At 55.4% G+C, this 12,662-nt stretch overlaps 1 protein-coding gene across 1 annotated transcript in view; it reads right to left on the reverse strand.

The window, feature by feature from the left end:
• The window catches only part of VSTM2L (V-set and transmembrane domain containing 2 like), a 42,770-nt gene extending 30,942 nt beyond the window's left edge, over nt 1-11,828 (reverse strand). The window contains exon 1 of the mRNA XM_008017849.3: nt 11,444-11,828. Within this exon, the coding sequence (XP_008016040.2) occupies nt 11,444-11,564 (121 nt within the window). The 5' untranslated portion in view covers nt 11,565-11,828. The remainder of the gene's footprint in view (nt 1-11,443) is intronic.
• Between the last annotated feature and the right edge of the window lie 834 nt (nt 11,829-12,662).

Consider the following 12,662-nt stretch of genomic DNA (forward strand, 5'->3'; position numbering starts at 1 on the left):
CACGAGGAGCAGCGGGAACAGCCAGGGAGAGAAAAGGTCTGGAGGAGGGAAGGAACTTGGTGTGTGCAAGGACTAGAAAGGAGGCCAGTGTACACACACACACACACCACACATGCATCTTACACACACGCATTACACACACACACAAAATACACACACACTACACACGCATTACACACACAACACACACACAGTACACACACACACATACACATATACACATACACACCCACACATACACACCCACACACATGCACACACACACACACACATATGCACACACCCACTCCCCCACATATACAAACCCACATACACATACACACCCAAATACTCCCCCCACACACGTACACACACCCACACCCCTACACACATATACACACACATACACAGATACACCCACATACACACGCACATACACATACACACACATACACACATATACATACATACACATACGTACATATATACACACACTCCCCACACACACATACACACACCCACACAAACACCCAAACATCCCACACACACATGCACACATACACACGTACACATACACCCACACCCCACACACATATACACACAGATGCACACACCCACACATCACACACAGACACCACACATACACAGATATACACACACATAGACATATACATGCACACCACACAATACACACACATACATGCACACACACCATACACATACACACAGACACGCACACACACATGTGCGCACCCCCCCCCAACAATTCCCTCTTTTTCTGAGCCCACATTCCCACCCTCCCTGGATACCTGGCCAGCCCTAGCATCCCATGAACCACAAACTCAGCAAGGCTCACACCAAACTCAGTGCCTTCCCGGGAGCAGCCTCTCCTGTCTGTGCACACCCCCTCCAGCCTCCAGTCCTGCTTCGGCTCCCCATCTCCACTCACCACAGCCAACCCACCCCAGTGCCAACCTGGCTGTGCGCTCTCCCCACTCAGAAGGCTCCCGGGGCTGCCCCCTTCTCCAGGGGTACGACCAAACTCCAGAGCCAATTCTTGGAGGTTCCAGCTGCAGCCTGCTTTTCTAAATACATGCACATGGTTCTCCACATGAAGCTTCTACCAGACCCAGGCAGCCAGGCGCAGCTCCAGGCTGGCCTCTGGAGTCCCCTCTCAGCCCCAGCGGTCCCTGGATACAGACCCAGAAGGAGCCTGCCTCCCCCAGGAAGTCTTCTCTGACTGCACTAGGACACAGTGACCTCCCTCTAGAGACCTCCCTCACTTGGCCCACCTGCCTATGCACTGTTCCCTGGGCTCCTGTCTGTTTTACAGTCCCCCATTATCTCTTCCCGACCCCAACTCTCTGAGTATACTCACCAAGGACTTAGGAAAAGTGAATGAAGTTTGTTCCCACCCAGCTCGCATGAGAGGGCTGCAGGGAGAGAGAAAGGACTCCAGGATCCAAGCCCAGCCCTGCCACAGACTTGTCCCATGTCCCAAAGCCAGCCCTGACTGCCGTCTGGGCCTCTCCCATGAAATGAAGGCTGCTTCTGCTTGGGGCCATAGACAAGCTTTAGGGGCCTCAAAAAACCCTTTGAAGCTTGTGGGCAAAACTCCGTGGCATTTTTTGAGGAAACGATCCACAGTTTCCATGAGCGTCTCAAGAGGAGTGTGACTTCCAAAAAAATTAGGAACCACCAGTGTAGACAAGCGTCGGTGTCCCCTCCAGCTTCGTCATTTGGTCACTCATTCATTCATTCAGCTGACATTTACTGAGTGCCTGCGCTGTATGGGTGTCACCATGATATACGGAATATGTGTATGTGTAATCCTGAGATGTCATCGAAGAGAGCAGTGTGTGTACCGGAGAGAAAGGAAGGAATGGGTGGGGGTGGTGAAAAGAGAGGGGATGATGGATCCAACAGACACAAAGGAACAAAGAGAGAGGAAAGAGATCGAAAGACAGAGAGAGAGAGGAAAAGAGACAGAGAAAGATCAGAGAGACCCAGACAGAGGGAGAGAGAAAGAAAGACCCAGAGAGCAGTAGGGCAGGGAGAGAGAGAGATCCAGAGATTGAGGGGCCGCTGGAGAGCACTTCCCAGGAACAGGTGGACACTGCTGCCCACGCTCGCTGGTAGTTCGCTGGAGCAAGGCCCCCTCCCCTGGCTCTGACTCCTGCTCTAACCTTCCAGACGCTCCCATAGCCTCCGCGTCTCACCTTCAAGGGCACCAGTGTGCAGGTGACAGGGAAGGCTGGTACTGAGGCAAACGGGCACAGGGCAGAGGGCACCAGCCCAGACCTGAGCTACCCCCAGCCTCCCTCTCAGCCTGCACTGTCCCTCCAACCACACAGTCACCCCCCAGACACACCCCCCACCTACACAGTCAGAGAGAAAACCACTGCCTCCACTAGAAACTCCAGGCAGGAACACACAGGGTCCCACACGTGCCCCCAGGGCCCCACCATTCCCACTAACAGTGCTGGACTCAGATGCAGGCGCCTAGACTTTTGGAGCCATGTGCTTGTAGCCAGAACAGGGCATTCTCAGCATTTTGGCAGCGCTGACCCCTGTGAGAATCCGAGCAAGCCAGGAGCGCTGCTCCGGAACAAAGCACCTGCCCACACACGCAGCTTGGCAGCCCGGAGCAGGACAGATGCGCAGGCTACGAACTCTGGCTCTGTCGTCCCACAAGCTGGGCTCAAGCCCGGCTTTGCTGTTCAGCATCTGTGTGTCCTCAGGCAAGTCGCACCACGCCCCTCAGTGTCCTCCTCTGTAAAATGGGAGTGCCGGCCTCCTAGCGTGGTGACGAGTAGATGAGAGGAGGCAGGGGAAGCGATGGAAACACAGAGTGCTTGATGAATGCTGGTTGCTGTTTGGTCCACAGATGCCTGCAGGCCACTGAGAGTTAAGGTGCTGATGGAATCCTACCACTCCCACCAGCTCCATCCTCGCCTGCACACATACACACATGCACACACACACACATACACACACGCACATACATGCTGGCTGCAGGACAAAAGATGGGTTTCTAAGTATACAGATGAAAGAATTCTACAGGCTTGGAGCTCAGGTAAACTTACCATTGTTCAGTGGGGAAACTGAGGCCCAGAGAGGGGCAGGGACATGCCAAGTCACACAGCAAGGCAAACACAGGGTGTGGGAGAGGGGAGCATGGTAGACAAAAAACAGCATCCCCCAGCCCCTCTCCCCATCCTGGCACTTTAAGAGCTAAAGTGAAGTCACCGAGGAGCCACTGTCGTCACGCCACAACACAGGGGACAGAGAAGGCCCCATCCCTGCCATGACCCCTGGGTGGGGCCAGGGCATCCTCGGCATTGGGAGCTCCACCCACCTGGGCCCTTGTGCCAGCACCATCACTAAGTTGCTGTGTGACAGATCTTTATTAGCCGCCCACTGTGTTCTGGCTGCTCTGCCTACTTCAACAGTCTTTGCTCCTTTGGGAAATAAGGCAGAAATCTCCTCACTAATATCCCCAGCTAGTAACGGGTAGGGCTCAGCTTGCACACCTCCTGTGACAGGGAGCTCACTACTGGGTACCCTCACTGCCCCACAGGTGGGTGTCCTTCTCTGTGTTTCTGTGTTTAATATTATCCCAGTTTTTTTTTTCTTTTTCTTTTTTGAGACGGAGTCTCACTTGGCTCACTGCAATCTCCGCCTCCCAGATTCAAGCAATTCTCTGCCTTAGCCTCCCAAGTAGCTGGGATTACAGGTGCCTGCCACCACGCCCGGCTAATTTTTGTATTTTTAGTAGAGATGGGGTTTCACCATCTTGGCCAGGCTGGTCTTGAACTCCTGACCTTGTGATCCACCCGCCTCAGCCTCCCAAAGTGCTGGGATTACAGGTGTGAGCCACCACGCCTGGCCCCAACTTCTTAAATCTTATCACAATACATATATATTCTTCTTCTTCTTTTTTTTTTTTTTTTAGGAGACAGGATCTCACTCTGTCACCCAGGCCGGAGGGCAGTGGTGCAATCACAGCTCACTGCAGCCTTGAACTGTTGGGCTCAAGTCATCTTCCCACCCTAACCTCCCAGGTAGCTGGGACTACAGGCATAAGCCACTACACCTGGCTAATTTTGTATTTTTTTGTTTTAGAGACAGGGTCTCACTACGTTGTCCAGGCTGGTCTCAATCTCCTGGGTTCCAGTGACCCTCCGGCCCCAGCCTCCTGAGTCACTGGGATTACAGGCGTGAGCCACTGCGCCCAGCTCTATACTTATATATTCTTTATGGGTTCAGTTTTCTGTCTCCCCCACTAGACTGAGAACTGTAGGAGAGTAAGAACCTTAGCTGTCTTCTTCACTGATAAGTCCCCAGTGTCTAAAACAGCCTGGAACATGACAGGTGCCCAGTTGATATTTGTTGAATGAATAAAAGAATAAATGAATGACCAAGCTTCCCAAACAGGGCAGCAGCCCCATTAGGCCAGTAGCTCCCAGTATGAAGAGTATGGAGCATGCAGTGTGACCGGGCAGCCCGTCGGATGCCCCCAGGTCCCCAAGTCATGTCCGCACCGTGGATCCCCACGCACTTGCCCACGCACCGCCTGCTCTATTATGTCCTTAATGTTTTTCTGTAAATTAACCCACCATTTTTTAATACCCCCGTTAGTCTCATCCTAAGCAATCATATCTGTGAAATCACAGTTTTGATGTGCTGGTTATATTTTTTCAGTACACATTAAAATAAATGCGTAACTATTAAAATGTAAGAGGTTTCTCTAGGTTCTGCCTAAAATCATCTCTCAGGTAGGACCCAATCTTGTTGTGGGCCCTGGGGGGTTTTGAAGAGGGTTGAAACTGAGGGTGGGGGGTGGAGCTGAGTCCCAGGGACTCCCTGATGGCTTCAAGGAAGGGAAGGGAGGCCTGGCTGTGAGAAGGGGACTTGGAGGAGCAGCAGCCCCTCTCTGCCTCCCCACCCCCACCTCACTTCTCCGGAGCAGTGGGAACCAGGCAGAGCCAGCTGGGTAGGCTCTGGAACCCAGGACCAGCAGGAAGGAGAGGAGCAGATTTCTTCCCCAGCTGGACCACTGCCGCTTTTTCTGATGCAAGTGTCTCATTGAGGTCGGGGGAGGAGGGTGCGACCCTTGGACTCCCCCATCCTCATGACTGCAGCATCGCATATGCACCCCAAGGTCAGAGCCCGGGACCACCCACTGCAAGGTGCCACCAGCCTTGCCCACTCCAGGATGTCCTCTCTCTGCTCAGCAGGGATGAGGAAGGGGCTCCAACTTTGTGATTTTTCCCCCTTTAAACATAGATTCCTTATGAAATTAAAATCATTTGAATGTTTAAAAATATACTGACTTGGAATGAGCAAAGCTTTAAGAATTCAGACCTCATCCCCTGCTTCGTCCTCCTTGTCATCCGTTCATTTATTCCCTGCCACCTTCCTGGGCTGGGCATTGTCCTGGGTCCCAGGACACAAGGAAATCTGACCCCAGTGTGCCCAGCGGGCCCCAAACTCCTTTCAGGACTGAGAGGGTCTTCCCACAACCCCATCAGCAGCTGGTTTGGTCCCCGAAGTCCAAGGTGATGGCCAAACACTCTCATGTGGGCACCTGTGCTGCTGTTCACACCGTGCACTCTCCCCACGCTTTCGAAAATAGAGAGAAGTTGGAGGGTCGCTGGGATAGCATTCTGTTCCCACTGCTGCTCGCTCTCCTGGGTGTGGAATGCAGAGGCCATTGCACTCCTTCCACCCCGGAGCCAAGCCTCAAGGCCCAGCCCTGCTCTTCCCCACTGTGTGAAGTGGGCCTCTTCCTCCTCTTTCCTTGGCCTCCCAGCCCTGGAGCCAGATTCTTCAGTTCAAGTCCAGCCTCCGACATTTGGTAGGTGTGTGACCTTGGGTAAGCCACTTAACCTCCCCAAGTCTCATTTTCTTCATCTAAACAGTGGCCCCGAGACGGTGCTTCCTTTTGGAGTTCTTGTTAGAATTGAATGAGATGATACCATTCAAGGCCCTGGCATGGCACTCAACACACATTTACTTCCATATGTTTATCTCTCCTGTTTTTATTTTTATTTATTTATTTTTGAGACAGGTTCTCACTTTGTCACCCAGACTGGAGTGCAGTGGCGCAATCTCAGTTCACGGCAACCTCTGTCTCCTGGGCTCATATGATCCTCCTGCCTCAGTCTACTGAGAAGCTGGGACAACTGGTGCATGCCCATGCCTGGCTATTTTTTTTGTAGAGACAGGGTCTCACTATGTTGTCCAGGCTGGTCTCAAACTCCTGGGCTCAAGTCATCCACTCACCTCGGCCTCCCCAAGTGCTGGGATTACATGAGCCGCCGCACCCAGCCAATCTCTCCATTTGTACAGAGTTGGATGACGTAATCCCAAAATCCAAGAAGTACCCTCTAGGGCAATTCTGGGCAAATTCCCCCTTGCCCCTGGGTCTCCGTCTTCTCATCTATAAGAGGGAGGCTTGGGGACGATGATCCCAAAGGGCCTCGATGATTCATTCCAAAAGCTCCATCTCCTGCCCCCACAGCTGGTGGATCAGAAGGGGCCACTTACCTGACTCCCCTCACCCTGCCCACTTGTTTGTCACAGGAGACTTTGCCCACCACCCTTGCTGTCACAATGGCAAAGAACCGAATTCCCTGCGTCCTGCTGGCCGCCTGCGGCTCCTCTTGTTTGGGGAAAAGGCTGTGGGAGCCGCTGATGGGCAAGGTGTCAAAACCAATTGGTATGAAGGACTTGGGGAAAAGCGCTTGTGAGGGCCAATTCCCCACAGGAGACCGGAAAACCCTCAGCCCAAGGCGGAGTGTTTACAGGCGTAATTGATAGAATAATCACCAACGCCTGAGACAAAGACGAACACATTTTTAACATCATAACCTTCGGAAGACAGGACTCAATTTTCTTCATCTTCCAGCCACCAAACTAGCCAGCTTATTGATGGTGAGATACCAACAGTTCAGTGAGGAATGCAAGGAAACCAGAGTCATTTTTCAGTGCACAGGCTGCTTGCCAAATGGCCCCGTGCCCCCTCCCTCCCCCAGCGCCCTGCTGGTCCCTCCTGGCAACAGAGAGAATCTCAGGACAGTGAATCACTCAATGGACAAAGCCCCCGGCCAAGCCAGGATCTTTGTCTGCACTGGGGTATATGAATAATTGAAGGTGCTTGCCTAGGGCTGTGTGTGTGTGTGTGTGTGTGTGTGTGTGTGGGTGTGTGTAGGGGTGTGTGTAGGGGTGTCTCTGTAGGGGTGTGTGTGTAGGGGTGTGTGTGTGTAGGGGTGTGTGTGAGGGGCAGAGTGGGGGCGGGAGGGGTGTTGTCTGCTGCAGTGTGAGGCTTCTTGGGGCTCCTCTCAGGGACCATCCACCTGCCCCCGTCTGGACCTCTCCCTCCCCTGTGAAACCAAACCAAGCCAGCCCCTAGCATCAGACATTTCCTGTCCCTACATCTCCCATCAGGTATGGGTAAATACTTAGGCAGTGGCTTCCAAACCCCAGGCTGCATGAGAATCCTCTGGGAAACTTATTACAATGCAGATTCCACCTGATGCAGTGGCTCATGCCTGTAATCCCAGCACTTTGGAAGGCCGAGGAGGGAGGATGGTTTGAGCCCAGGAGTTCAAGACCAGCCTAGGCAATATAGTGAGATCTCATCTCTACAAAAAATTTAAAAATTAGCTGAGGGTGGTAGCGCACGCCTGTACTCCCAGCTACTCGGAGGCTGAGATGAAAGAATCACTTGAACCTAGGAGGCAGAGGTTGCAGTAAGCTGAGATTGTGCCACTGTACTCGAGCCTGGTCAATAGAGCGAGACCTTGTCTCAAGAGAAATTTAAAAAATAATAATAAAATGCACATTCCAAGGTCCCATCAAATAACCATTCTGGCAGTGGGTTTGGGGGGATCCGCATTGTAACAAATTCCCTGGGGGACTCTGCCATGTGAGGCTTGCTGGGTCCTCTGCAAGCTGTAGGGGTCTACAGAGATCTTCACAAAGACCCTGCCTTCTGGATCCCTCCCCTGGACAAGATCTGGAAAGATCCTGGGGTCCAGTCCAGCTGCCTCTTTCTAACCTACAGGTATCCTCAGATACCTGCCACCTTTCTGAGTGGCTGGTTCCTCTTGGTGGAACCCACTGCTTTACTGGTTCCCTGAAGAGCTAGAAGGGAGCAAGCTTGGGTTACGGCTACACGAAGGAAGACGCCATGGCCAAGCCTGCCTCAAGGCTGCCCTGGAGGAGGCAGTCCCAGAACCGCCAAATGCACCTTCATCCTAAACACAGCTTTCCAGCTCTCTGTACAGACTCAGCACCTCTGGGTAAATCATTGGCCCTCTCTGAGCCTCAGTTTCCTCTTATCTCCAACACCAACCTTGCACGAATGGTCAGCCTGAGGGAGTTAACACTGGCAAGGGCTTGGCAGCACAGGGCACACAGTAGGCATTTCGTCAATGTTTGCACCTTTTCCTCCCATCCCTGCTGTGCCCATGGGAATGAGTTAACATTTTTCTGATAATAAAAAATCAAAATTGCTCCTGTTTATTGAGCACCTACTAGGTGCAGACACGGACCATCACCACCCCACCTGCCAGTGCCTGATGCCTCCTTGAGATACATGCTCCCCATTCGTTCCTCACACCTTGAAAAAGTCCTCTTCCAAGTGCATTGAGTGGAGTTGGGAGGGAGATGGGAAGCAAAACAGATGTCCCTTCTGACCCATCTGACCGTAGGCTCTCCCTGTGACAAGCTCCAGGGCAGGCAGGTGGAAAGCAGGAGCCCGGCGGCCAGGTTGGGCTCAGATGGAGCTGGAGGGGTGAGCAGCCACCAACCACTTGGGGTCAATGTGCCCCTCCCCAGGAGTCCCTGCTTCCAGCCCCCACCCCCCACCCCCAGACATAGAGACACCTTCCCGACTGGGCCACATTTCCTGAATCAGCTGAGGACACACGGAGCCCAGGAATAATGAAACGATCAGGCTCCAATCTGCTAAACAGCAATTTCTGAGCTTTTTCAGCACACACAGCTTTTATCAAATTGGTATTCTCCTCCTGAACACAAATGGCTTATTAGACATGACCCACTTATTCGCCGCGTCTCACTATCATTAATAACAGTTTCTTTTTGTGATTAAGTGAGTGGTTCCAAACCCTTCCTGTGGTGGCAGGTGCTTGGCCCGGCAGAGGGGCAGCTGTGGGGGCTCCTCGGCAGTCACTACTTGGTGACTTTGAACCCAGCAATGTCGGGGGAAGGCAGCCTGGCCCCTGCAGAGCAGCCTGGCCTCCTTGTTTCTTTAGGGACACAGGGAGACCCAGAGGGGTGGCTCAGTTGCCCAGAGCCACACGGGGGGTTCAGGAGAGAAGCCAGTTTCCCCAGCAACTAGGGGTGCCTCCTTCTCATCTAGCCCTTGCCCTGGGCCTTAGCTTGACCCTCCAGGGTGCAGAGGGGAGATGACAGCTGGTTGGGCAGAGCTGTGCCCCCTCAGCTTACCTGGCACCAGGGGGCAGGTAAAGACTGTCACACAAAGGGCAGACAGACCCTGCTTCTCCATGGGGGGAGCCACTTTGGGGCCTCAGGAATGACAGAGTGGCACCCAAGTCCCTGGGGTCTAGTGCTCTAGGGACAGAACGACCATAAGCCTCAGAGTCCCATTCCTTGTACCCCTTGGGACTGCAAACTCAGGGAAGCCCTTCCATGAAAACCCCTCCTACTGAAAGTTCCAACTGTGCCAAGGAACTGAGTGGAGCGAGGAGAGGAGGGGTGGAGAGGGAGGAATTCCCAGTTTCCCTAGAATGGGAGGGAATCTGACAGGGAGATGAATGTCCTGGAAAAAAGCGCTGTCTTGGCCTGACAGACCCTGGGGCCTGTCCTGGCTCAGTCACTCTCTTACTGTGTGACCTTGGGCAACTCCTTCACCTCTCTGAGCCTTGGTGTCCCTATCTGTAAGTTGAGGATCAAAAGAACCCTTTCCTTATTTACCACCGCTCTAGCCAGGTCAGTAGAAATCAGGTGAGGGGTACGAAGGGTACATAAATGATGCACACAGCAGTTACCACCAAACATGGTGAGGCAGAAGGGGGTGGGGAGTCATGGTTCCCCAAAAGCAGAGACCCTGAGGATGGCTTTGAAGCCCCCCTCTCCACTGGAGAAATCCCACTCATGTGTCACACCCCAGCAAAGCCTTCCCTGATTATCTACTCCCCCACACCCCTCACTCACTCCCATCAGAATAAATCATCCAATTATCTGGCCTTTGTGCAAACCTCCCCGCAGCCCTGGGCCCACAGTGCCCAGCACTGGGGCTGCAGCCTCCCCCACAAGGCTGGGAGTCTGTCTAGTGAAGGGCTGCATGGAAGAAAGGTCTCCTTTGGTTTCATCTATGCTCAAGCCCCCATCCCAGAGCCAGGCTCACAGGGGCCAGGGGGAGCCCCCACAGCTGCCAGGCTCATACAGTCCAACTCTGCTGCCAACTTGGGCTCCTTTGGGGCTAGCAGGAGCTTCTGACACTCATGCCAGTGCTGGGAATGCTTGTCTGCTCCCCGGCTCCCACAGCGGCTGGAGTTGTGACTTCCCACATTTCAGTCCTCTAGGGCTGAGGATGAGGATGGGGGGACCCTATGGAAGGATGGCAGTGGTTTCCTGCCCACCCCCAGAGGCAGACAAAAGCACCCGGCATTCCACGTCCACTCCCACTCCCACTCCCATGCCTCTGGCTGCAAGCAGCAACCCCAACTACTCCGGTGGCTCTGAGGGGCTTCCACCAGGTGCCACCCGCCCAACAGGGAGGCTGCGGCCTCAGGTGACAGTTCTCAAGAAACAGGGTCTTCTGCTCCCAAGGACCTTTCCAGTGGTATAAGGGGAGGGTGCGGAGAGGGAGAGGACAAGGGCCTCTGTGCAGTTAAACCCACGAAGAGTAAAGGCAGATGAGCGGGGAGGAGTGGGTGAGCAAATTGTGTTCGTGTGTGTATGTGTATGTATGTGTGTGTCTGTGTGGGTGCGCGCGCGCACCAGTGTGTCTGCAGGTGGGCAGGCAAGAGTTGTGGCGAAGCGTGTGCGCCAGCTGGCAGAGTGAGCCCACCGGCGCAGTGCCCGATGTGCGTGCGTAGTGGGCATAAGTGTAAGGGCTTGCAGTGAGGAGGGGGACCTGAGGTGTGTGGAGATGTGCAGGGTAGGAGTTGTGAGTGTGAGAAAGCAGCGACTGTGGGTCTGAGTGTGTCCGCGGCTGTGCAGATCGGTGTGGCCATAGAGGTGTGCGTATCCGCGCGAGTGTTGGGGGAGGAGGTTCGGGGGTGCGCCCCGGGTGCCCCCTCCTCCGCAGGGTCGGGCTGCCAGGGCGGGTCCACCGCGCCGGCAGGGGGCGCCCCGGGATTCCCGCCACGACTGCCACCAGTTCGAGCCCCGGGGCAGCCAAGTTGGAGTGGCGCGGCCCGGGGTGGGGTTTGGTAGGGACGTCCGCGGTGGCGGCGACCGAACTCACCGTGGCCGGAGACGTGGTTGTCCCAGGGCGCGTGGCCGGCGGGCCGCGTGGCGCCGCCGAGTTGCAGGAAAAGTGCCAGGTAGTGGAGGGCGCCCAGCGCTACGGCGAGCGGGGCCCCCATGGTGCGCGCTCGGGCCGGGGGCGCCGCCGCCTCACATCGGGGCCCCAGAGACCGCAGACCCCGCACCCGCCGTCCCCTGACCTGCGCGGCCTGGCTGCCCGGCTCCGGCAGCTGCCCCTCGCCCGCTGTCCCCGGCCCGGCCGGGCTCCCAGCCCTCGCCCGGCTCCGGCCCAGCCCCGGCTGCGGGGAGCAAGCGCACGCCCAGCCGGCCGCCTCCGACTGCGGGACTCTTCCCTTCCGCGGAAGGCCACGCCGCGCTGCCGCCGCACCCTCCTCCCTCCTCCCGCCTCCCTCCTCCGCTCCCTCCTCCCCTCCCTCCTCCCGCCCGGAGCAGGCGGCGGAGGGATCTGCCGCTTGATTTATCATCAAAGTTTTGCCCAGGCTGGGATTTTTAAAGCGGTACCCGCAACTTTCCCCCGCCCGAGTGCGGGGGCGGGGCCGGGATGGGGCGGAGAGAGCCACCCCAGGGACGGGGTTCCCGCAGTTCCAGCAAAGCACGACCCAACGGGCTTCAGCCACAGAAATACCGTCCAGCAGGGAGAGGGAGAAAAGCCAGGGCACCCGCTGGCAGGCCAGCGCGCTCAGAGCCTCCTAACTTTACCGGCAGGGCGGGGCCTGGGTCAGGGACCAGTGGGGCTGGGGGTGAGGGTGAGGTAGGGTGGGAGCCTGGGCTGAGACACAGGGAACCTGGTGATAGCTCTGCCGCCGACCTCGGCTCGCTGTGTGATCGCGTCCAGGTGTCTACCCCTCTCTGAACCTCGAAGTCTTCATCTGAGAAATGGGGGTAATAGCTGTCTGCGGGGGTCCTGGTGAGGATTTGCGAAATCGTGCATGCAAAGCGCCTAGCATAATGCCGCTCACGTGGCAGGAGCTCAGTGATTATTACTGTCGTGTTCCCCTCTCTGGGATTCAGTTTTCCAGTCTTTGTAATGGGAGAGAGGCAGGCCAGTTGTTGCAGCTCCTGGCTCTTGAAGATACTGGACCTTATGTGGTGGATGGGATCGCCCCCTTCTGGACTGTAGGCTCCTTCCCTAGACCAATGAGCCTCGATGGTGTGTGTGTGCCTGTGTGTCCGCGCTTGTGCGCGCGCGTGTGCGT

Source organism: Chlorocebus sabaeus, chromosome 2, assembly GCF_047675955.1.
Source record: "Chlorocebus sabaeus isolate Y175 chromosome 2, mChlSab1.0.hap1, whole genome shotgun sequence".
NCBI classification, from domain to species: domain Eukaryota; kingdom Metazoa; phylum Chordata; class Mammalia; order Primates; family Cercopithecidae; genus Chlorocebus; species Chlorocebus sabaeus.